At 52.9% G+C, this 22,973-nt stretch overlaps 6 protein-coding genes across 6 annotated transcripts; 2 read left to right on the top strand and 4 right to left on the bottom strand.

Annotated features, from left to right (window-relative positions):
- Positions 1-49: 49 nt before the first annotated feature.
- On the bottom strand, positions 50-1,800 carry MAA_05695 (WD40 repeat 2; the record flags this gene model as incomplete). The annotated part of the gene is made up of 3 exons (XM_007823693.1): positions 50-464; positions 520-1,212; positions 1,274-1,800. The coding sequence occupies 3 exons, from the start codon at positions 1,798-1,800 to the stop codon at positions 50-52; spliced, it is 1,635 nt and encodes a 544-aa protein (XP_007821884.1).
- A 498-nt stretch (positions 1,801-2,298) lies between these two features.
- On the top strand, positions 2,299-3,419 carry MAA_05696 (60S acidic ribosomal protein P0; the record flags this gene model as incomplete). Its single annotated transcript, XM_007823694.1, has 3 exons — positions 2,299-2,472; positions 2,593-3,353; positions 3,413-3,419. The coding sequence occupies 3 exons, from the start codon at positions 2,299-2,301 to the stop codon at positions 3,417-3,419; spliced, it is 942 nt and encodes a 313-aa protein (XP_007821885.1).
- A 494-nt stretch (positions 3,420-3,913) lies between these two features.
- Positions 3,914-6,679, bottom strand: MAA_05697 (DNA mismatch repair protein mutS; the record flags this gene model as incomplete). Its single annotated transcript, XM_007823695.2, has 2 exons — positions 3,914-6,475; positions 6,539-6,679. 2 exons carry the CDS (start codon positions 6,677-6,679, stop codon positions 3,914-3,916), a joined length of 2,703 nt encoding a protein of 900 aa, XP_007821886.2.
- Positions 6,680-9,515: 2,836 nt separating this feature from the next.
- Positions 9,516-12,898, top strand: MAA_05698 (glycoside hydrolase family 38 protein; the record flags this gene model as incomplete). Its single annotated transcript, XM_007823696.2, has 3 exons — positions 9,516-9,661; positions 9,741-11,481; positions 11,549-12,898. The coding sequence occupies 3 exons, from the start codon at positions 9,516-9,518 to the stop codon at positions 12,896-12,898; spliced, it is 3,237 nt and encodes a 1,078-aa protein (XP_007821887.2).
- A 470-nt stretch (positions 12,899-13,368) lies between these two features.
- MAA_05699 (Protein kinase, ATP binding site) lies at positions 13,369-14,717 on the bottom strand (the record flags this gene model as incomplete). Its single annotated transcript, XM_007823697.1, has 2 exons — positions 13,369-14,508; positions 14,598-14,717. The coding sequence occupies 2 exons, from the start codon at positions 14,715-14,717 to the stop codon at positions 13,369-13,371; spliced, it is 1,260 nt and encodes a 419-aa protein (XP_007821888.1).
- A 990-nt stretch (positions 14,718-15,707) lies between these two features.
- On the bottom strand, positions 15,708-21,733 carry MAA_05700 (BAH/PHD-containing protein; the record flags this gene model as incomplete). Its single annotated transcript, XM_007823698.2, has 6 exons — positions 15,708-17,236; positions 17,294-17,693; positions 17,760-19,563; positions 20,173-20,665; positions 20,939-21,539; positions 21,719-21,733. The coding sequence occupies 6 exons, from the start codon at positions 21,731-21,733 to the stop codon at positions 15,708-15,710; spliced, it is 4,842 nt and encodes a 1,613-aa protein (XP_007821889.2).
- Between the last annotated feature and the right edge of the window lie 1,240 nt (positions 21,734-22,973).

Here is a 22,973-nt window from a genome sequence, read left to right as displayed (position 1 = left end):
TCTATCATCTCGTGTAAAATTTGTTTCATAGTTTTACATACATATATATCTATCCCTCGGCAGGACTAGCCTCTACCTCTCCATTGCCCTCTGCAACAGCATCAGTTCCCGCATCCTCACCAGCACCTCCCTGTTTGCGCAAGTTTTCAATCGCATAAAACATGTTGCGAATTTCGCGTTCAGAAACTTGCATCTCTGGCCCATCACTGCGTTGTCCGTGAATAGGTATTTCCACATCAGACGACAGTCGGTGCTCAGTCCGTGTGAGGGTGTATGCGTGTAGACTCTTGGCCTGTACATTTTGGCCTGGGTCCATGGCCACGACGAGTTTAAGGGCCGTCTCGTTGGAAGCAGAGGCGATGGCGACGTGCAGTGGGTTGCAGGGCAGTTGGATGATGCCAGGGTTTTTGAGTTCGTTGTCCAGTGTGAGTTGCCATGTAAAGATGGCCGGGATGCTGTCGATTCTGTTAATACCCTGCCAGGCAATGTGGCTCTGGTGCCTCAAAAGCGAAAACTTACTCCTCGCATGTGGCGAGAACATATGTCACGCCGCCTTCCTCGGGGTATACCAGCGATGTCAGGCCCGAGACGGCTATTCGCGTCGTTTGTGGCGCAATCTCCCGCGCCAGGGCTAGCAGGTTCGTCTTGGAGAGGACGCGGCCGGCTTTCCAGTCCCAGATGAACAGCTCGTCGTCTCCGCCTCCGGACACGAGGATGTCCTCTCTGCGGAGGGGGATCGTCATCTCGCTGATGAAGTCTTTGTGTCCGAGGCAGAAGCCCTCGATGATGTGGGCCTGTGGGATGTAGCGCGACACGCGGATGTGTTCGTCCCTGTCGGCTGTGAGGATGTACTTCCGTCCCTGGTTCTCTGTGACGATCAGAGACGTGAGCATGGACACATGGCCTAGTAGTAGGTGGGACTCGAAGATTGATCCTTCAGACTTCGCTTCTTCCCCCTTGGCTCTTTCGAACTCTAGTTGCTTGCGCTGGTGCTCGAGGGCTTCGAGGTTACGCTTGGAGTGGACGGTGAAGGTGTTGGCTGCTGGTTCGGTTAATGATGGTTTGGGGGTTGGTGCAGCGCGGAGAGCGCGGCTTGATGGTGATAGGGGCGTCATGATGAGTGGGAGGGAGTATACGTCGCCGAACTTGTCGGCGACTATGATTTGAGAGCCGGGTCCGGTGGTGATGGCGCTGGGGCGTTTGGGCATGACTCTAGTTCGTGTTAGTCTTGTGTGTGTATATCAAGCGTGTTTTTTTTAAAGACATGTTGTACCTTTGGCTGAGCTGAATTATTTGACCCTCGCCGTCGTGCTCAAACACCCAGACAGACTTGTCATGTCCCGATACGGCAATGAGATGCTTCCCGTCGTCTGTACATGTCAAGAGTGTGATGAGAGGGCGGTCTACCACCCTTCCCATTCGTGACTTATCACCGTGATTGTCGCTCTTTCCCTTTCCTTTACCACCCTTGACCTTTTTTTGCACAATTTCCTCTTTTGTTGCAGTAGCATCTCCTACGGAAATGTTCAGGTCGCCTTCAGCAACTTTCTGTCTCTTGGCCGGCGGCTCACTTTGTTCCGTTTCAGGGGCATTTTCAGCATTCGTTGGTGTTTTGGTCTCACTCTCAGGCTGGGTTTGTGAGTCACCTGCTATGCTTTGCTTCTCTACATCGGGGTGTTGCCATGTTGATATGTGTTTATGGTCCGAGAGGTTGAATGAGTGAATCTTGCCACCGCGTGTGGCAAAGAGGATATTGCCTATGGTCTGAACCCGATTATACGGGATTGCCGTGAGACTCATTTCGAGGGATATATAAGGGGGCCGAGAATTGACCCAATGGGTCTATTTTCAGTGTTGTTCAGTTGCCCTGACTTGTATGTTTAACATCGTTTTAAAGCAAAAAACTTGACATACTGAAAGCTCACCTGCAGGAAAAAAAAGTACATTCTGTATGTCACTTTTCTTACCTCTCTGCCTGGCATTTGGTTGGCCGTCGGAACACTCAGAAGTGGATACCAGAAGGTGAGTGAAAGAACCACGTGACTATTCGTTGGAGATGCATCGTGTGGCCCATATTTTCTTGATCCAGCCTAGCCCAGGCAAGCCCTAAGCTGCAACGGGCCGGGGTGCGGCTCGCATAGCACACATTTTCGTGACTGGCGAAACAAAATCCGAAATTTCGCCCACCCTCGACAAGTTAGTTTGCGACAACACCATCACGCAACCTCATCACCAAATCCTCTTCCTCATATATATACCCCTTGCCCTAAAAAATCCTGCCTTCACAAATAAGAAGATATGGGGGGCAAGACTGCTAACAAGGCCGGCTACTTCGACAAGCTCAAGGGCTTGCTCGAGGAGTACCGTTCCGTCTTCATCGTCTCGATTGACAATGTCAGCTCGCAGCAGATGCACGAAGTCCGCCACTCCCTGCGTGGAGATGGTGTTGTCCTGATGGGCAAGAACACTATGGTATGTGGCAGTTCCTTGAAAATAACGGACAAAAACCGAGCCATTGAACAGTCGGGACAATTTCTGTGGGCAAATTTCCGAAGCGATTTGATTTTTGCTAACCCAGTTTGCTGCCAATAGGTCCGCCGTGCCCTCAAGACCTTCATCAACGACACTCCCGAGTACGAGCGTCTCCTGCCCTTCGTCAAGGGCAATGTCGGCTTCGTCTTCACCAACGGCGACCTCAAGGATATCCGTGACAAGCTCCTGGCCAACCGTGTCGCCGCCCCTGCTCGTGCCGGTGCCGTCGCTCCCGTCGATGTCTGGATACCCGCTGGCAACACCGGCATGGAGCCCGGCAAGACGTCCTTCTTCCAGGCCCTCGGTGTCCCCACCAAGATTGCCCGTGGTACCATTGAAATCACCACCGATCTCAAGCTCGTCGAGGCCGGCAACAAGGTCGGCCCCTCCGAGGCCACCCTGCTCAACATGATGAACATCTCTCCCTTCACGTACGGTCTGGGAATCGAGCAGGTCTACGACCAGGGCCAGGCCTTCCCCGCCGAGATTCTCGACATTGGCGAGGAGCAGCTCCTCGGCACCCTGGCCAAGGCCATCACCACCATTGCCACCATCTCCCTGGCCATCAACTTCCCCACCCTGCCCTCGGTCATGCACTCCGTCGTCAACTCCTACAAGAACATCCTTGCCGTTGCCGTCGAGACCGAGATCAGCTGGCCCGAGATTGAGGACCTCAAGGACCGCATTGCCAACCCTGAGGCTTACGCTGCTGCCGCCCCTGCTGCCGCTGCCGCCTCCGGCGGTGCTGCCGCCGCTCCTGCCGAGGAGGAGAAGAAGGACGAGTCTGAGGAGGAGGACGAGGAGGGTTTCGGTGGTCTCTTGTACGTGGATTCTCCCCTGTTGGGGGGTTGTTTTGAGCTCGTACTGACTTTTGCTGCAGTGACTAAACGGCATCTCGGAATAACGGCGTTGGGCTGGCTTTCACAATCTCGGTTGGGTTTACGATACATGCATCTTCCAAAAGGTTACATAGGTCGCTTGATGGTCAGCCAGGATATCTGGAAATGTCCTCTTGACACACGACACGTAATGAAAGCTATGCCTCACATGACGACTTGTACAAATGATTTTGTGAAACGTGATGAAGCCGCTTCGACGTTGAGCTCCACGCTATATATGAAAAGGTTAGTTGCTATTTTTTCTTCTTCCATCGACATAAAACAACCTTTTGGATGATTATGAAACAACTTCAAGAGCTTTTTAACCCTGAATATCTCCTGATGACACACGTATCACCACCCTATGACCTCGTATTATAATTTATACCACTTGTATTGCCCTTTTCTTTCCAGAGTATTGGCTAACACGAGAAAAAGTGCAATAATAATAATACATCTATATCCTAGATTCGCTATTGTACATTGTATTTTGTACACGCCCATCAAATAGCCCCCGACGCAGCACCTGTAGAAAACGTGCTAGGAGCGCCCTGTGCCTCGAGGATCTGCGTTGCAGTATCCATGGCTCGCTCAGGCAAACCTGCCAGCCTGGCTACCTTGAGAGCATGGCTCCGTCGATTTATGCCCTTCCGTAGCTTGTGAACATATACAAACCCCCCTTGGTCATCTTCCTCCACGTCAGTGCAGTATAGTTGTACCGGACCGCCGCCGTCGACTGTGCACAGTCCATCTGATGCCGCCAAATCAGCGACACCATGGAAATGTGTTGCGAACAGTGTTCTGCACCGATTCACCGTGACCAGGTGGTGCAGACAGGCATATGAGACGGCGGTGCCGTCCTCAGGCGTAGTCCCCCGACCAATCTCATCCATGATGACAAACGACCGTGGCGTCGCTTGTTTGAGAATCTGGGCCGTTTCCAACATTTCGACCATAAAGGTGCTCTGGTCGCGGAACAAGTTGTCCGCGGAGCCGACACGACTGAATATGGCGTCTACAATACCCAGCTCCGCATACGAAGTGGGTACGTAGCATCCGATCTGGGCAAGGATGGTGATGAGGGCGTTTTGCCGCAGAAAGGTGCTCTTTCCTGCCATGTTGGGGCCCGTGATCAGCCAGAGCAAGCCGTCTGGTTGACTTCCCACAAGACAATCGTTCCTGACAAAGCTTCTGCCTTGTTCTACCAGGCCGCCTTCAACGGTGGGATGTCGCCCGCCAATGATGGTGTGCGTTGTAGAGTTGTTGAGCTTGGGGCGGACGAGGTTCTGCTCAACGGCAAGCCTGGCAAAGGATGTCAAGATGTCGAGTTCGTCGAGGACTGCGGCATTACCGCGCAGCTTGACGAGGTTCCGGACGACCTGTTCGCGAAGGGATTGGAACACCTTCTGCTCTTCTCGGCGGATGTGGAAGCGCGCTTGGTCAAGACGTTGGCCTAGCGTCGTCCATTCTGACAAGCGGAAGGATGTGGTTGAGCGGCTGGACGAAAGGGCTCGGATGTTGGTGAGATTCTTGGTATCCTTCCCCTTTATATGGGCAATGTGGCCAAGGCTTGTGCTCCACCGCAGTGTAAGGCTAGAAGCACCGAGTTTTTCGCGAAGAGAGTCACTTAGTTCAATCTTCTCATCTAGCAGAGACGAAAGTTGCGCATGTAGCCTTTTCAGGTTGATACTCGCACCAGGTTTCATGATCCAGGCGTCGTTGTCTTCGGCATAGTACTCCTTGATGGATGTTGGTCGTTTCTTTTTGCTCTTGTGTAGGGATGATGCGTCTTCTTGAGATCCCTCGGTTGCGACAATATCTTGGGCAAGTGCGAGCATCTGGCTTGCTTCGGAGTCTTCTACTTCATGCTGGTGGACGATGCCTTCTTCGTCGATGGCGCCTTTGATTTTGCGAGCTAGTTTAAGTGGCTGGGTGAGATCGATACGCGATAAAAGCCCCGAAAGACACTCGTTCTGTGCGGCATCGAAACCTGACGCTGCTGCTTCTTGGAGTAAAATGACGATATCTTCCGTGGCTCGAATAGTGTGTGCCAGTGCTAGAAGGTCGTCGGCGTCGCCTCTTCCCAGAGAAAACTTCTGGACTAGTCGTTGCGAATCTTGGCTCCGTCGGAGTAGCATAATGATGGAATCACGAAGATGCTCGGCAGCAATGAATCTTGCAACCAAGTTTTGTCGCGTGTTGATGACATCAAGAGATGTAGAGGGCGAGCTAAGCCATTCATTCAACAGTCTTGCTCCACTCTTTGTAACTGTTCGTCGAATGGCATGTAAAAGACTCCCGCGAAAGAGGCCATCCCGGATCGTTTTCTTGATTTCCAGGGCCCGCAGACTGTTTTTATCAATATTCATGATTTGCATGCTCTCGTGTCGTATAGGCGGCAGTAGTCTCACAGTCATTCCCTGGAGTCGTCCCTTGACATAGTTTAGGACTAGGCCACCAGCAAGGACTTCCTCGCTTGTGAAAGTTTTCCGGGCACTCTCTGGTACTGGTGATTCTAATAATGGTGTCCAGTCTCCGATGTCCGTCAGGCCACCCTTGGGGGAGTACGTTATTAGATGTCTGTCCTCAGCTAGGATGGAAAAGATGTCATGATCCTTTTGGGATTCGATGTTCTCATCCAGAACAACTTCTCGAGGGCCAATACGGGACAGTATTGATGGTAGAGAAGCCAGTTCTGCGGACTGCGTGAAGAAATGGCCCGTCGACAAGTCCAGCCATGCCAGGCCAAGTAGCATTGGACTTGCTGGAGGTGAAACACGAATGCCATTGTCTTCGACCATGGCAGATTTCAACTCTGGTGTCTCCTTGCTGTCGGCAAAGTGTATAGCCAGAACATAGTTGTTCGCATACGGATCAATAAAATTTTCGTCAATCAGGGTGCCAGGGGTAACAATTCGAGCCACCCTCCTGTCATGCATCAAGCCTCCAGACTTGACCTTGTCTGCGGCGTCATTGGGAAATTCCTCAGCTATAGCCACGTGGCGATTCAGGTCCTGGACTAGAATTTTCAGAAACCGGTCCAGTTGGAAGAAGGGGAAGCCAGCCTATGATGGATAGTGTGAGCTGCAAGATTCCAAGAAAAGGGGGAAATTGGGCTCGTCTCTTACCATGGGCACAGGCCCAGCGTTGGTTTTTTTAGATGCCAGCTTGAGATTCAGAAGGGGGGCATACTCATCGGCGTGCTCAAAGTACAATTCGTAGAAGCTGCCGACGCGGGTGAGAAGCACGCAGTTGTCAAACTTGCGCATGTTGCGGCGTGCCTGGAGCACTACCGTGGGATAGCTGGGCTCATTCTCCTCTTCTTGAGGGGGTTTGAATTCGGACTTGATTGGGCCCTGGGGCAAGTCACACAGCTTGATGGTAGTTTTGGTCTTTGCGCCGCGACATTGCAGTTGACAAGGCGCGCCGTTTGAGGGCGAGATGGACGGTTGCGCGAATGGAGGATACAGCCCAGCACGACAGGTTACAATCCGGGCTCCATGTTTTTGCAACAGTCGAGCTCCAGGGATACGGAGTGGCGGGAACATGGGAGCTCGGATCCCCTGAATGCTCCGTGTAGCTAGCGATGTTGCTGCGGGCTGGATGGAGTTGAAGAAGATGACGATGCAGTCTCGCTGCTCCTTGTCGATAAGTCTTCTGTGGCTTCTGGTGTGGAGCTTACACTGTGTGTGGTTCGACGGCACAGAGTTTCGATAGAGGGCAGCTTGAATCAAATACTAGCTATGGAGTAGTAGAAAATATTGCAGCTTCGTGGCATATTTATTTATTTATTATTGCATTTCTGCCTCAGTCTAAGCTGGCAATGTTTCTTTTGTTCTGTCCTTGATTGTTCCATGAATTGGTGCAAGTGGTGGTCCAGTCAGCAAGGGGGCCAGCAAATGACACCGGCCAGCACAGGCGCGCAAAGATCAAAACATCCGGATATCAAGACAGTAGCTGGCAAGTGTGCATGCTCGGACAAAATTGCCCTTTGTCCTTGTGCAATTGCGCCTTTGCATGCTAAAATTGGAAAACCCATGTGGCCATGCCACGGAGTGTATGCTGGCGTCAAGCACCGAGGTACAGTAGGGGGCCAAAAGTGCCTAGTATTTAGCCAGATCAGGTACGTGGCTATCGAGCTCTGTACCATGATATACGTCGCATATTAGTATACTAGGTACTTTATATCTTGTTGTATACTTGTCTGTTGACAAATATATTCTGCTATAGACTGGACATCTGGAGTTAGTACGGGTGGATACTCCCCATACATAGTACCGACTTAAGTACCTACCTACGGTGGGTAAGGTAGTAGTTGTCTAGCAGTTTCTAGATTCAGATCAGCGATACGTCAATCTGACACCAGACCCGATGCAGGAATCTTACAACTTATCAAGAAAGAAAGAAATATGGTTGTACAGAAAATATTAGACGACTATATCCGCAAGAACATCCCCCGACGGAAAAAGCCCTGCAACCACAAGCTTCAAGCCATAAATGACGGTGCCTCGTGGTTCCAAGCCGTAGCGGCAGATTCCGAGCTGGTCGAGTGCAAACAACATGGAAGAACCATGGTCCATGATGCTCCTGGCTGACAGTTATCCATCACAATGGCCACAAAGCCATCATGAGACACAAAAGACAATCATGTACGCCTCGCCTCTTTGCTTTGTACGATCCATGATTGTTCCAAAAACAACACACCGATGCTGCCACTCGGTCGCAAGTGCGTGCGTACGCGAAACCTCCAACAGATCAGCAATTGGCGTCGATACACGACTGCGCTTGCCTCGTGACGCAAGGCCAAGGCGTTCGCTAGACGACAGCACATGTAGCGGCGTCCGGGGACACAGATTGTTGCTCGGGCCAATATCTAAAGACAACACCGGAGTTGCGTCGTGCTGCCTCACTCGTCTGCATCCCTTCAGCATCTTCTTTCTTGGCACCGCACGTCGGCATTCGGCCGGGAACCTTTGTCCTCTGCTTTCCCTACTGCAGCCGCCTGGCATCTATCGACCTTTGTTTGTCTCGCGACAACCCCCACGCATTTCTGCCCGGTCGCATGTCGTCGGTGCATCGCTGCCCCGAAACCTGTACTCAGTCTTCGGAACGCTTGCCTTCGCCCTCAACTACCTAGCACTACACACGAAGGCCTCGTTGGATTTGATACGGAATAACAAAATAGAAATACACAGCAGCGATACCGTTACCCTTTGTCACGATGAGGTTTGTCCATCCCAGTGTTGCTTGTTTGGCCGAGACCAAAATGAGACAGTCTGTGACATGCTCCCCGCACGCCACACCCGGTCCACAATCTCCAGAAGCCGATGCAACATCCACATCGACAGGCCCACTCACCAGATGCTTCACGGCCAAGGGAGCAAGGAAGCTCAAGCCGGGCTGTCGGTCCTCGGAGTAGGACATCAGGAAACGGAAACCGACGTGACACCAGACGCCATGGAACGCAGAGTCGCCAGCCTACCAGACCAGGCCTGACGTCCTCTCCCCTGCACCCGATGCATGCCCCTCCACGATTCGAACACTTGGGTACTTAAAAAGCGGCACTGGTACCACCAAAAACCACCTAGCCCCAGGTCCCTAAGCGCCCCCAGGCCCGCCCCCGCCCAACCAGTTGACCCGATCCCAATCCCCCCCCCTGTTGAAGCTCCTCTCGAGCTTCCCCATCCGCCACTTGCAGCATCGATCCCCTCTCCCGCCCTCGCCAGTTACAGCCACCGTCATCCGCCCTCGACTTGCATCCAACATCGTCAAGCCTCTCAGTCAACTTTAGCTCTTTCGCTATCACGTTCACTGTACAGGCTCCTACTCTTTAAGTCGCATGCCATACCACGGCAACGTCCTGCTACCTTGTCCGTCCTGCATCGGCTCAACTGCTCTGGGTCACTTGCTCTAGTCAGCCGCTGATTTAAATACTGCAGTTCCTACGAGAGTCTCGCCCATTCCATCTTTCCTCGGGACGCCAACTGCCCTCAGCATATCCCTTCGCCGGATTACGTACAGCCTATTTCTCTGACCGGAAAGCTACGACGGCTTTCCAATCGCTCAGCTCCACCAGCCCCAGGAGTCAGTATCGAAGCTCTTAACATGGGCGGCGGCGGTGACACGAAGAGCAAGGTCTCCTACCCCGTGCTTGTTCGCAGACCAGTGGGCGTTCCCAAGACCAGCATTCTAAAGGACCGAATTGAACCCTTTTACAAGCCTGGCCAGTATGACAAGGTGAACCTGTTGGCGTAAGTGATCGCGTTTCCATTGCTACATAGACAAACGAAGAGTCGTGACGCTCTGACTTACAAACTCTTGTGGAATTAGCAACCTATACAACGCAAGGTTCTCCGGTAAGCCTCACGTGAAGATCTATTTTTGGAGTGCCCCCGGTCAGGATCGACCGACGTTCAAAGAGGCAACGTCACACGAGTTCAAGGAAACTCACATTGGTGCCTCTTTTGGTCCGTCATGGACCACGCATTGGTTCCGGCTTCACCTGACAGTGCCAAAGGAAATTCTCGACCAAGAACTTCTTGTTCTGGAATGGGACGCCAACAATGAGGGTCTCGTTTGGACCGAGTGTGGCATCCCCCTCCAGGGCCTCACGGGCGGCGGTGAGCGTATTGAATGGAATCTTCCCGACTCCTTCAGAGATGGCAAGGAACACGTCATTTACATCGAAATGGCTTGCAATGGCATGTTCGGAAATGCTCCCAACGGCAAGACTAGCATTGCTCCTCCGGACCAGAACAGATACTATGGTTTAAGCAAGGCCAACATCACTGCCGTCAATGTGGACGCTCGCAAGCTGTACTTTGACATGTGGGAGCTTGGAGACGCTGCGAGAGAGCTTCCAGAAGACTCTGCTGAACAGAATCATGCCCTTTCCGTTGCCATGAGGATCATTGACACGTTCCAGGTCAACAATCAAGAATCCATCTTAAAGTGCAGAGAAATTGCCAAGGAGATCATCGGACCGGACGTTGACTCTCACAAAGTCTACCAACACGGTAAGGAGCCTGTCGTATTTGGTATTGGTCATTGTCACATTGATACTTGCTGGCTGTGGCCCTTTGCGGAAACAAAACGCAAAATCGTCAGGTCTTGGTCCAGCCAATGCGATTTGATGGACCGATATCCCGAGGCGCGCTTTGCTTGTTCCTCGGCGCAACAGTTCAAGTGGTTGAAGCAACTCTATCCCAGTGCATTCGAGCGCGTCAAGCGCAAGGTCAATGAGGGACAGTTCCATCCCATTGGTGGTAGTTGGGTTGAACACGACACAAACCTACCCAGTGGAGAGTCCCTTGTTCGACAATTTTTATATGGTCAGCGATTCTTCGAGGCTGAGTTTGGCTCTCGCTCCCGCACTTTCTGGCTGCCAGACACTTTTGGATATTCCAGCCAAATACCCCAGCTCTGTCGCCTGGCTGGCATGGACCGTTTCCTGACCCAGAAACTGAGCTGGAACAATATTAATACCTTCCCCCATACCACCTTTATGTGGGTGAGCCCAGACGGCAGTCAAGTCATGTGCCACATGCCACCATCCGAAACATACACAGCAGAAGCCGACTTTGGTGACCTGCGTCGCAGTATCAGCAGACACAAGACGATGCGGGTCGACAGTTCCTCGCTGCTGGTGTTTGGTAAAGGCGACGGGGGAGGTGGCCCAACATGGCAGCACCTAGAGAAGTTGCGTCGATGCGCAGGTATCAGCAACACCATTGGGGGCATTCCCAAGCTCAAGCTTGGTCTGAGCGTTGACGACTTCTTTGAGCGTCTGGCACCCAAAGCCAAGGATTTTCCTACGTGGTATGGTGAACTCTATTTTGAGCTTCATCGGGGAACATATACCACACAAGCCAACAACAAGATGTTCAACCGCAAGGCCGAAGTTCTCTTGAGAGATATCGAGCAACTGGCAACAATTGCTTCTATCAAAGACTCGTCCTACAAGTATCCAACGAGGGAGATTGACAGCATGTGGGAGAATGTTTTGCTTTGCCAGTTTCATGACTGTCTTCCTGGCAGCTCCATTGAAATGTGTTATGATGAATCCGACAAGGTAAGGGTTACAGTCGGCCGACTCCTCTTGTAATGCACAACATGTTCCATACTAACAGAAGGCACAGTTCTACGCTGAAGTGTTCAAGACCGGTGACAAACTGCTTGCGGATCTATATAACTCCTTTGGGGTATCTTCTACCTTGTCAAACTCTCTCCACGAGTCCGTCGTTGTCAACACGCTGCCGTGGCATCGTAAGGAAATTGTCCAGCTATCTGAGACTGAAGTTGGTGTTGCTTGTGGAGATGCTCAATTGCTCCCCGTCCGCCGCTTTAAGATTCAAGAGAACAAGCCCGCGGTCACTTTGACCTCGAACGGAGAGATATTTGTGTTACAGAACGAACAACTCCGTATAGTGGTTGAAAAGGGCTGTATCACCTCCTTGTATGATCTTGTCAATGATCGCGAAGTTGTCGAGCAAGGTTGTCAAGCCAACAAGTTTGTTATCTTTGACGACATTCCTTTATACTGGCAAGCCTGGGATGTTGAAATTTATCATCTCAATACCCGCAGAGAGCTTCACTATGGCAAGACGAAGATCCACGAGAACAAACCGCACCGTGTTACTCTGGTTACCGACATCAAAATTAGCGACCAGAGCTCCATGAAATCCTACATCTCTCTTGGGGTGGCTTTGAAGGGACAGCAGTCTCAAGTTGATTGCTCAGCCGAAGTCGATTGGCATGAAGACTGCAAGTTTTTAAAGGTTGAGTTTCCTGTTAATGTAGTTAATACCGAGGCTTCGTACGAGACTGCATTCAGCATCACCAAGCGACCTACACACTACAACACCAGCTGGGACATGGCCAAGTTTGAAGTATGCTGCCACAAGTTTGCTGATCTGTCCGAGCACAACTATGGTGTTTCTATTCTCAACGACAGCAAGTACGGTTTTGCTACTGCAGGCAAGACCATGCGTCTGTCGCTTCTTCGTGCGCCAAAGGCCCCTGACGAGCACGCTGATATGGGGCAGCACAGCATCCGTTGGGCTATTTTCCCTCATAATGGCGCCTTGTCTTCTGTTACTGTCAAGGCGGCTTACGCTTTCAATAACCCGCTGAAGTTGATGTCCGCCCCCGAAACAGCTATTCAGTCCATGTCGGAGGCACCAATCAAACTGATTAACAGGGATGAGTCTTCGTCGTTGATTCTCGACACCATCAAGCGAGGTCATGACGATGAGGATGTGAGCCTTCGGGAGGGCTTGCGTGTGAACAAGGGACAAAGCATCATCTTGCGTGTGTACGAATCTCTAGGCGGCCATAGCAGAGGCACCATCGAGACGTCGTACAATGTCAAGCGAGTGAACAAAGCAAACATTCTCGAGGAGGAGTTGGAAGAGGTAGAACTTAGTGATGGCAAATTTGATATCAAGCTGAGACCGTTTGAGGTGGCAACGTTCAAGCTTCAGCTTTAGAACACTAATGAGCTTGAGTGCATATGTCCCGATGCCAGCATCAAAGTTGTGCTAGGTATGCGGTAAGGGGGGGTTGGTTACATTGGACGTATGAAACAAATATAGAGATGAAAGTGATGATGACTATAGGAATATTGATTGCGGGACGTTGATGCAAATGAATTCAGTCTTACTTGCCCCTACAAAACTTGCCCGTTCCTGTGCATGCAATGCAATTGGTGTAGATTTTCTCTGGTCGTGCTACATACAGAAACGTCATTTGTTCAGGGAGTCTATGACTCCAGCTCTGCTAATTATGTACATTCATTAATCCGTAACGCCTATGCCCAAATATAATACCATCAATGTGATGCGGAAACCCACAAAAGTCCATCTGACATCATCTCCAATGGCATTGCCGGCTGTCACAGCAGTGCGAATAAACAATGTTGCCCCAGCAGTCCCAGCATCTGGTCCATCATGAGGGTGAATTACAAGCCCCCCTCATCGGGAAGATCTTCAATGACGCCCTCCACCATGGTGATCAACTCACCTATGTCGGGCCTCTCAGCGGGTTCCACCTTCAAGCACTGCCTGACAATGTTCCGAACCGGCTCGCTGATGGTGGGATTCGTGTTCTCCGAGGCGCTCGCGGCGGAGTGGTCGCCCGAGGCGGCGCGGGCTTTGGCCTGGCTGATGCTGTTGATGCGCTTGGCGCCGCCGGGGGTTTCGTCGGGGAAGCGCCAGTCTCCGCCTAGGACGCAGAGGCTCAGGGTGCCGCCGGTCTCGTCGGAGCGCATCTCGAAGGGGGACTTGCCGACCAGGCAGGCGTAGAGGGTGCAGCCCAGCGACCATATGTCCGTCTTGGTGTCGATGACGGACCCCGTGTGCACGTCGAAGAGCTCCGGCGCGCGGTAGGGCATGGTGGAATGCTCGGCGGCCGTGTCCTGGATCTGGAGCGCGACCGACTGCGACGTGACGGGGATGGGGGACGGGGCCACGGACCCGAGGTCCATGAGGATCGGGGTCGAGCCCGAGTCGTCAATCATGATGTTGCCGGGCTTGATGTCGCGGTGGGCGTAGGACCGCACCTTGCCGCCCGCCGAGACGCGGTTCTCCGACTCCATGAGCGGCCGCTCCTGGTCCTCCTCCTCGTCCGCCTCGGTGCGTTTGCCCCGCGTGCCCATTTTGCTGCCGGTGCCGCGGCGGCTGTTTGCGCCGGGGGCGTCCTCCTCGTTGCCCATCTCCATGCGCTCCGCCGGAGGGGCCTGGTACTCGTGCATGGAGCGGAGGGCCTTGCACACGCCCAGGAAGAGGGTCATGAGATGGCGCTCGGGGAAGCTGCCCCTGTTGACGAGGTTCGCGTTGATCATGTCCTGGAGGTTGCCGCGACGGTAGTACGGCAGCAGCACGTAGACCGTCTTGGTGGCCTCGTCGGCGCCCCGTTCCGTAGCCACGGCGTGGTCGACGGCCGATATGATGGTAGGGATGTGTGCGAAGAGTCGGTAGGCGTCGACCTCGCGCATCGCCTGATGCACAGACTCGGCGCCAAACGGACATCGGATCTTCTTGAGCGCGAAGAGCTCGTGCGTGGCTGTATCTTCAACGAGGTACACGTACGAGAAGCCGCCCTGTGGAGTAAATCAGCATTAGGAAATTTTTCTGTCGTTTTTTTATTCTTCATAAAATGGTATCGTGAGTTGTAGATTGGGGATGGTACCTCGCCAAGAAGACGGAGGATCTTGAAGCTCCGGCTGTTGATCTTGAGTGTAGGCGACCCGGGGAAACAATTCAGACAGTTCCCTAGGGAATAGAACAAATCTAGAACGAATTGCGCCATGGCAAGAGTCGGTAGTCTTCGCCCCTCCAGAAGCTGTGAATGTACTACAACTGACTTGGCCGTCCGTCGTTCCCGTCGGGAGGCGATGGGATTGCAGCAACGGTGGCTGTGTCGAGCGGGAGAGCTTTTCGCCTAGCTCGAGATAAGATGGCAAGGCAAACCGAGGCCGCCGAGGCGAGAGATACAAAGCAGAAGACAATGATTACAGCGTCGACAATTCCATGCCCCAGGTGACTTCCAAGGAGCAGAGTTTGTGTCGTGTTTCGTGTGTTTCGTGTTGCGACAGCTCACCCTCAGACGGAGGATGCAAGCTGTTGGACTGACGTTGTACCTTGTCGGTGAAGACCAGAGCTGACAAGGACCCGACATCAAACTTCATTGGGCCATGGGAGGGCCTGGGTTGACTGGTGGGCTTGGCGTGACCCTAACCCTGGACGGGTGGAAGTGAACACCTCCTCGCCAGCCTCTGTCCGTATCATTCCTCACATGCATGCTTGTAATCATAGGCACATTGAGATCACAGACTGTATCTCCGTTACTTAATTCCGCGACTCCCCTTCTCTTGCCCGGTGAGCAGACGAGTCTATATCCGCAAGTACGTAACAGTACTGAGGGGCCAAGATCCACGGACTCCAACCTCGTTTGATAATATAATATACAAGTAGTAGCATCCTTCCCTCGTCTCTACTTCTACTCATCCAACTTGAATCCAAAAGCACTCCACTGTGACTCCCAAGTCGAATCAGATACAACGACGAACTCCGTTGAGAGCTCGTGATTCCCAATCCCCATAACAAACGAAAAGAAAACCCGAATAAAAAAAAGCCAAGTAAAATAACGCCTTCTGGGTATTCCAGATTCCCGTTTTGTTTTCCCCTGTCGCTTTGCTCTACAAAACACTAACACAGACATTGCGAAAAAGACAATATATAACCACACGGCCATGTCTCCTTGCTTCCTTATTCCGTTCTAAAATACTTCGCAACAGCCTCACGAAAGCAAATTCCGTAGCGATGGGCTTGCGCTTGCCCCGCTAGCCGGTCTATTTTCCGGGGGTCGATGTCCAAGCCCGCCAGCCGAGTGCGCCGATTCATGGCCAGCGGGCGGTGGTCCACCTGGCGGAGGCAGACCACTTCGAGCCAGTGGAGGACTCCCATGTGTACCGCCAGTATAGGACGGCCGTTGTGGGTGTAGTCCATGTGAGAATCCTTCTGATCGAGGAGGTAATACGCCGTTACTTAAGCCTGGAGAAGCACTATGCCGTGGTCCCGATGCATGCGCCGGGGCAGGAGCGCTCACATATGAGGGCACATAGGCAGACGATGCGGTCGTTCCGTTTAGTCGTCGCGGTGAGGGCGGCAATGCGCTCCCATATATCGGGGAGCCATGTGGACGCTGGTGTGGAACAGAGACTGCGGCCACCGGGGGCGGCCCCGACATAGATGGTGGCCGCAACGCTGTAAGGCCCGATGCTGGAGGCGGTCCAGTATTGTGCAGTGGTGGTGGTGGCGGTCCTCCATTAATGTGCCGAGTCGGCGAGCCGTGTTGGCTCCCCCAATCGTTGTACGTTGTCCTTGGGAGCGGTACTTGGGGATAGCCATGAGATACTGGCCCAGGTCGAGAGCCGAGCGAATGCGCCTGCGAGTGTGTGGCAGGATGCCCTGCGGGTGGTGGTCCATGAGCTGCTGACGGGCCAGGTGCTGACGGACCATGGGATGATGGGTGATGCAGCAGTGAATGGATTTCTGGACGCAAAGGAGCTGCTCGATAATCCGCAGAGAGTACTCGTGAAGGGCTTCGCAGCGATGGTGGAGCGGGTGTTTGGCTCTGTGATCCGCCCAAATGCTGTCGGGGAGGCTCTGCAACTAGTGGAGGCGATGGACGTGCAGCAGCAAATGACTTTGGCGTTCGGGGGTTCTTCTTGCACTTGTGGCATTGAAACTTGCGTTGCTCGACAAACTTCTGTGCCTCAAATCCAATCGCACCATGATGTCCATTTGTGAGTTGTCGTTCCTGTGTTTTCTCAATCGGCCACCATCTAGGTGTAACATCAATGCCGCAGGTAATGCACACCTTCTCTCCGGGCTGTTGAGCATTCGTTGCTGCGTCTATCGGTTCTCTGTTGCGCGAATGACTCGACGCGCCATTCGGAGCTGCTGCTGCTGTTGTTGCACTAGCCGATGTCCGTCGAGCACTCGGCACAACCGGAAGGCCAGACATTTTGGCAGCAGCCATCATAAGATTAGCCTTGCGCACAGTGCCCGTCAGTGCCAGGTCTGCCTGCTTGTAATTTTGAACGTAAAGTTGTAGTGCGCTTAGCCCTGACTCGTTGACGACATCATACATCTTGTGAGCTATCGTCTTGGTGGGAATATGGTCTTGGCACCAGAGTACGGCCGACATGGTTCCAATCTCTCCCTTTACCGTCACAATGTTGAACTGGTCGCGACGGCTACTCTTCACAGGTGTGATATCGAATGCAAGAAGGTGGCCTGCCTGGCGAGCACACTCCACGTGGTCTGCAATTCCCGTTAGCCTTTTCTCATCTTTCGCATACGTTATTGCCCGCTACTCACAAGGTATCCGGCATTGGTGGCAAGAGACACAGGCACCTCCTTGCTGGTTGCAGACCTGGCAGACCTCATCATATCTAGCACGGGGGATTGACGGGATACCCTCCGACGGTTCCAACGCCTTGGCATTACCGAACTTTACCTCAGGCGTCCATACTGCACAGGTAACATGAACCCAGTTGTTATCGGCCGTGCGCTTGAGTGGCTCTCGAGGGTTGACAGGCCGGTTGAGGTCTTCCTGTCTCTTGCGATAAAACTCGGCAGCCTTCCGCGCCTGCTGGACCTCCAGTCTCTCACGCTCGCGATCCTTGTCGGACATCTTCTTCTTATGGTGTGTGAGCTTGGGCTGCTCAATGAAGTCTTGTTCGGTGTATTCAACTGGACACAAGACGCATTTGTATTGCTAGACATTACTATTAGTCACAGTCCCGATCAACCTGTAAGCAGATGAGGAGAATCCGGCACTTACAATTGATACTTGTGGGCTTTTGTCATTCGAGCACATGTCGCAAATCCACTTGCCTTGAATCCGACTGTCCATGACACCGTAGCAGTGACGATGCACTGTCAAGCGACACTCTCTGCAGGAGAGATGTTGGTCGCCCAGAGGCTCCATCTGGTCGCAAATGGCGCAGGGAAGAGTTCGTGGCTTTGGCAAGTCGGGGACAGGTGTAGTTTCCGCGGTTTTGTCCTTCTTTCGTGAGATTGTGGTATTGCTTCCAGCATCCGAGACTACAGCATCGGTATCTCTCTCTGGTGCCCCCTTTAATTTTTTTCTAGGCGGCTCCAACCCGTTGACCGAAGCAGCTGGCGTGGAGCTACGATACGGACTCATTAAGCCCATATCTTCCGCAATCTGAATCTCTTTGAGAAGCTCCTCCTCCTGCTTCTTCTTCCAAATCTTGGCTCCAGATTGGCCAGCTTTCTTAATCAAGTCCTCCGGTGGCTCGTATCGAACAGCATATCGACGCCACAGCTCAGCACAACGTCGGCAAAGAGCCACCACAGACTGGTTGCCTTTGTCCTTGCTGGTTGCCCTGCCTCCGTTTTCGCTAAGGGGACCTTGACTAGCGGGTGCTCGACGCCATTGTCGGCAGTCTTGTGACTCACAAAACAGGCAGATAAAGCTGCGCTTCTGAACAAGAGCCTTTTCAGTGTCGAAAGCCGAATCGTCATCAGCGTCAGCCACATCGTCAGCCGCCTTTGACGCAGCAGTTTCTTCCTTCTTGGCCAGTTTCTTGCCTTTACGGCCAGAGTAAGACCCCCAAATCTGTCTGCCCCGCTCGGTCTTTTTCCAGGTATAGTACCACCGTACTACCGCACCGGGTGTCATTGTTTTCACATGTTTCATCACCAGGTGCAACTCTGACCCATACTTGGCTACTCCCTCCTCAAACTTCCTATTCTCGGCCGGTGTCAGGGTCGGCTCCTTGAATGAGTCCCGTTTTATGTCTGGAAGTGTCTTTAGAGCAGCAGCGGGATCATAATCGTGGCGGAATAATGTCTCCAGCGCAACGTCTTGAAGATTTGTGGATCGTTCTGGGATGTTTAATCTCTTCGCCATGCCTTGAGCCTTGGTCATATAGCCGACAATATCATCATCACTGACGGTGTCGGAGGGTGGCGGCATCCAAAGTCGCGTAGACGTGGCGGCTGGATCGTTCTCGTCCAAATCTTCTCCGCGAACCTGATAGCCAGGTGGTTCATCCTGCACCCACTTGGGTCGCTTGGTCCGAAGCGCCTTCTCGGCCTCCTGAGCAATTTGAGCTTCTTTGGATAATTTGGGGGCTCCCCTACCCTTTCTCGTCTCCAGCGGCTTGACATATTCAACCGGGCGCCCAGGCCAAACACCCACATTAGCTTGGTGTCGGGGTCCGATTCTTGTGCTTGCGCGAGGGTGGATTCGATCATCGTAATCAAGGGCATCCTCCGGTTTACAGTGCATGCCTAGGTAGCGCCATGGCCAAAGGCTTGCTTGATAAATCTGCTCCGCTGTGGCATGATGATGCTCCTCGTTGTCCGCCGGCGTGGTGCGGTCGGTGATGATACCGGGCATGTCGTCGTCGTCGTCGTCCAGAGCATCATCATCGTCAATATCGCCATTAGCGTCAGTGCCATTAGGGGTGTTGCGAGCCTCGAGCTTGCGCTCCTGGGCTCGGCTGCACGCTGCGCACGACCATGCGAAGCCTCGGGATGGCTTTTTCAGCAGGGGTGGTTTAACACAGTTCATGTGGTACGTGTTCTGACACACTGCACAATCCACCGAGTCATTACTGGAGATGAAGCAGAGTTAGTGGAAAGCAAACAGACAGAGGCTTCAGCGAGGAAGAAAGAAAGGAAAGCAAATAAAATAAAATCCGATCCCGGACGCTTCATATTTGAATTGGTATTTTGGCAACTTGCACAAAAATACAAACGCGCAGGGGCGGTAGATGGTATATGTTTGGGCCCATGGCCGTGGACGAGTATACCAGCTCGGAAAGCAAGGCGGCACATGTCGTTGCCAGTGGCGTCATGAATCGGGTGGGTGGTTGTTTTGTCTGGAGCATAGCACGGATAGGTGTGAAAGTTGGGAGACAGCCAAGCCTAGGAAGGAAGCATTGATGCAAGGTTCTCAAAGTGGGTGTGGGTGGGGGGTTTGAGCCAGTCAGGTCCAGACGTATCTGGACACAAAAGGATGGAAGGAGAGGAAAGAACGACGCAGGGGATAAGGCAGCTGCAATTGCATAGACGACGGTCAAACGAGTGGCCAAAAGACGTGGAGCATCCATGTCCAACTCCAGACTCGGCGAGTTGTAACGGGGAGGGCTCTCTCTCGCTCTCTCGCTATGGTTGCAAGGCTCGAGAATACACGATATTATGAGACGTCGACGGGTACGTACCTTGCGCAGTAGCCGCTGCATCTCTTGCAGAGCTTCACGGCGCTAGTCAGCTCCTTGCCACGCCCTTGCTCCACCAAGACAAACTTCCAGCGCTCATCTAGGACCTTCTTGACCTTGTCGGGCACGTTGACAATAGTCGAGGTGGGGATAAGGTCGTAGTTCTTCTGTATGTATCGGTCATACAGCTTTTCGTACCAGAAGCAGTCGGGTGTTCTGCGGTACGTTTCCAGGTTGTCGATGTCCACGCGATGCCGGATCTGACATTTTCCGCGCAGGGCCGTCAAAGGGCTGATGTCGGAATGCATAGTCGCAAAGAGCAGCCGCGTGTCCGTGTTCTTGCGCCCAATGTCCTTTGGTCTATAGAACCAGTTAATGCGCACCGAGTCCACACGCTTCGACTCGCCCTTTGCATGCACATGTAGAAATTCCATTATGCGTCCCAAGTAATAAGGTTCCCCGGGCGGTTCGCACACGAGGTACACATGATCTGCGACTCTTTGGTTAGCCGGCGTGCTGGTGAAATTGCCCTGTTCTGCCTCCTTGGCCCTGTCCTCCCGAAATGAGTGGATCCCGGCCGCGCCGCTTGGTGCAATTGGCAGGATTGGTACGCAACAACCCAACCAAACTAGCAGAGAAGGTCGAGAGGATCCCAAGTCACCTCACACTCACTCGCACTCGAGAGCGCGGCTCTGTTGTGTCTGCGTTGCGTCTGCCTTTTTGTATCTGTGTCTGTGTCTGTGTTGGTGTCTGTCCGTGAAGCACTCACCATTTGGTTCCAACACTGTCCCATCGTCAGCCACCATGCACCCATTCGCATCCGGGCGGTGGTTGCAATTCTCAAACGTCAGCATGTTGGTTTCTGGCATCGGCGTGCCCTCTAGCTGTCCCATCTGCCCTGCTTTTCTCGTTGAGACTGCAGTCGCCTTTCGTTTCCGTGAACCCTGCGCCGCGCCAGATGTTGGCGCGCCCTGAGATGCACCGCCGCCAACGCCAACGCCAACACCACTCGGTGTTGAGCTCTTGGAGCCATTTTGATTTGATGCACCAACTGCTCTGGCTTCTTCTGCTGCACCTCGTCGCGAACCGACTGCACGTGCCGCACCGTCGCCATTTGCGGCGACGTCTGATTTTCGCGACGACTTCTTGGGCACGTCTTGGTCCTTCTTGTCATAGTAGTCATAGACATCCATATCAATGTCCTTGTCTTCAGCATAGTTAATGCGGGCATTGCCCCCCCTGTTGCGGGAGCGCGTGCCGTAGCCCGCGGCCATATCAGCACCCGAATCCTTGGATGACGGATCAGAGCTTGATGAGGCGTTCACGGGATCGGACGCTGACTGCGCGTCCGCATTTGTGACTTTGGAGTCCTGCTCAAATAAATTGCGTGGTTAGCAGTGGATGGACACATGGGTAAGTGAGCAAGGTATGAGGCACAACCACAATGTAAGAGCAGCGCAGAACAAAGCCAAGGATACATTGAAAAGAAAGAGAGAGAAAAGATTTCCGGATATTTTAACAGGTGTCCAAGTATACGTGAAAAACTCACATTTTGTTGCGCCATGGCATCAACAGATCATTTGCGCGGCTGTGAGGTGAGGCGAATTTCGTGTGAAGGCATGCCCTCGCCAGGTCTATGTGAATGATGAGAGATGATGTATGTGGGAAGTTGGACGGGGCGGCGAGGTAAAGAATAAGTGATATCTTGGAGTCGGCAAACTTGTCACATGCAACGCCGGGGTTTCTAAAAACAAGAGATGAATATGAATAGTCTCGACGAGACAGAATCACGTCGAAACTGCGGCGTATGGAGTGGGAGACAAGGTTGAAAGAGAAGAGAGGTCTGGTTCCCAGACGCCGGGAGAGAGAAAGAAACGTCCTGGCGCCCCCGAGGCGGCGGCCCTGGTTTGGCTCGATACGTCCACGCTGGTACATAGTAAACTTGGGAACCAGAGCATGGGTGGGACGGCACTAGCGCCCTGGGTACAGCAAACGTATCTGCTAGTGCCGAGCCGCGGTGCAAGGGCACGCGAAGCGATACAGTATACTTTATATATACATGCCACCCCCCGGCCATCAAGTGTGACCTTGGTCTCCACGCAGGCCCGCCGAGTCTCACACCATTGATGAGTGGACGGATCTCAACCCAGGTTTTTGTGAGGCGTTCATCAGCGCCCACCTTGGTTGCCCATGTTGTTGCTGGCGTCGTCAATTAAACGTCCTCCGGTGTTTGCCAAAGTGCCATCGCAGGGGAGGCATACTCGGTGACGCACTGCAAAGGAAATTTCAGGACGAACATGTCCCGACGAGGTATTAGTCCCTGCATTTGCTCTCCGTTGAGTGTCACCTCGTGCGTAAAAGCCGGGGGTCCTTGCACACTGACGTCGACGTCGCTAACTAATACGGAGTATATTATGGCAAGCAATTATCATAACAAGAACTACTTAGGCCCTTTGCAGGCGGCAGGATCGACTGGCGCCCTTTGGACATTTGCCATTTCCCCAGCGCAATAAACGCTGCGCAGGTGTGTCGGTGTGTTGGTCAGATATAGTGTTGCCGAGTCGGTACAGGCTGGATGAAGGCAAGTGATTCAGGGCCAGATCTCAGGGAACAGGTTGTCGTTATGGCTTTGCGCAGAACAAGAGATCTCAACTGGCAGTCCCACGGCCTAGAAAACGCGCCATGCGTCCGAGTAGATGACGCGAACACAGATGTGCGTGTCACAGCTTTTTCCAAAAGTTGTAGTCACGAACGAGAGTCAAGAAGCAGTGCTTGGAGACTTTGGACCGAGCAATGGAGATGGG

Source organism: Metarhizium robertsii, assembly GCF_000187425.2.
Source record: "Metarhizium robertsii ARSEF 23 chromosome Unknown MAA_Scf_2, whole genome shotgun sequence".
NCBI classification, from domain to species: Eukaryota; Fungi; Ascomycota; class Sordariomycetes; order Hypocreales; family Clavicipitaceae; genus Metarhizium; species Metarhizium robertsii.
This window is presented reverse-complemented; position numbering and strand designations above follow the sequence as displayed.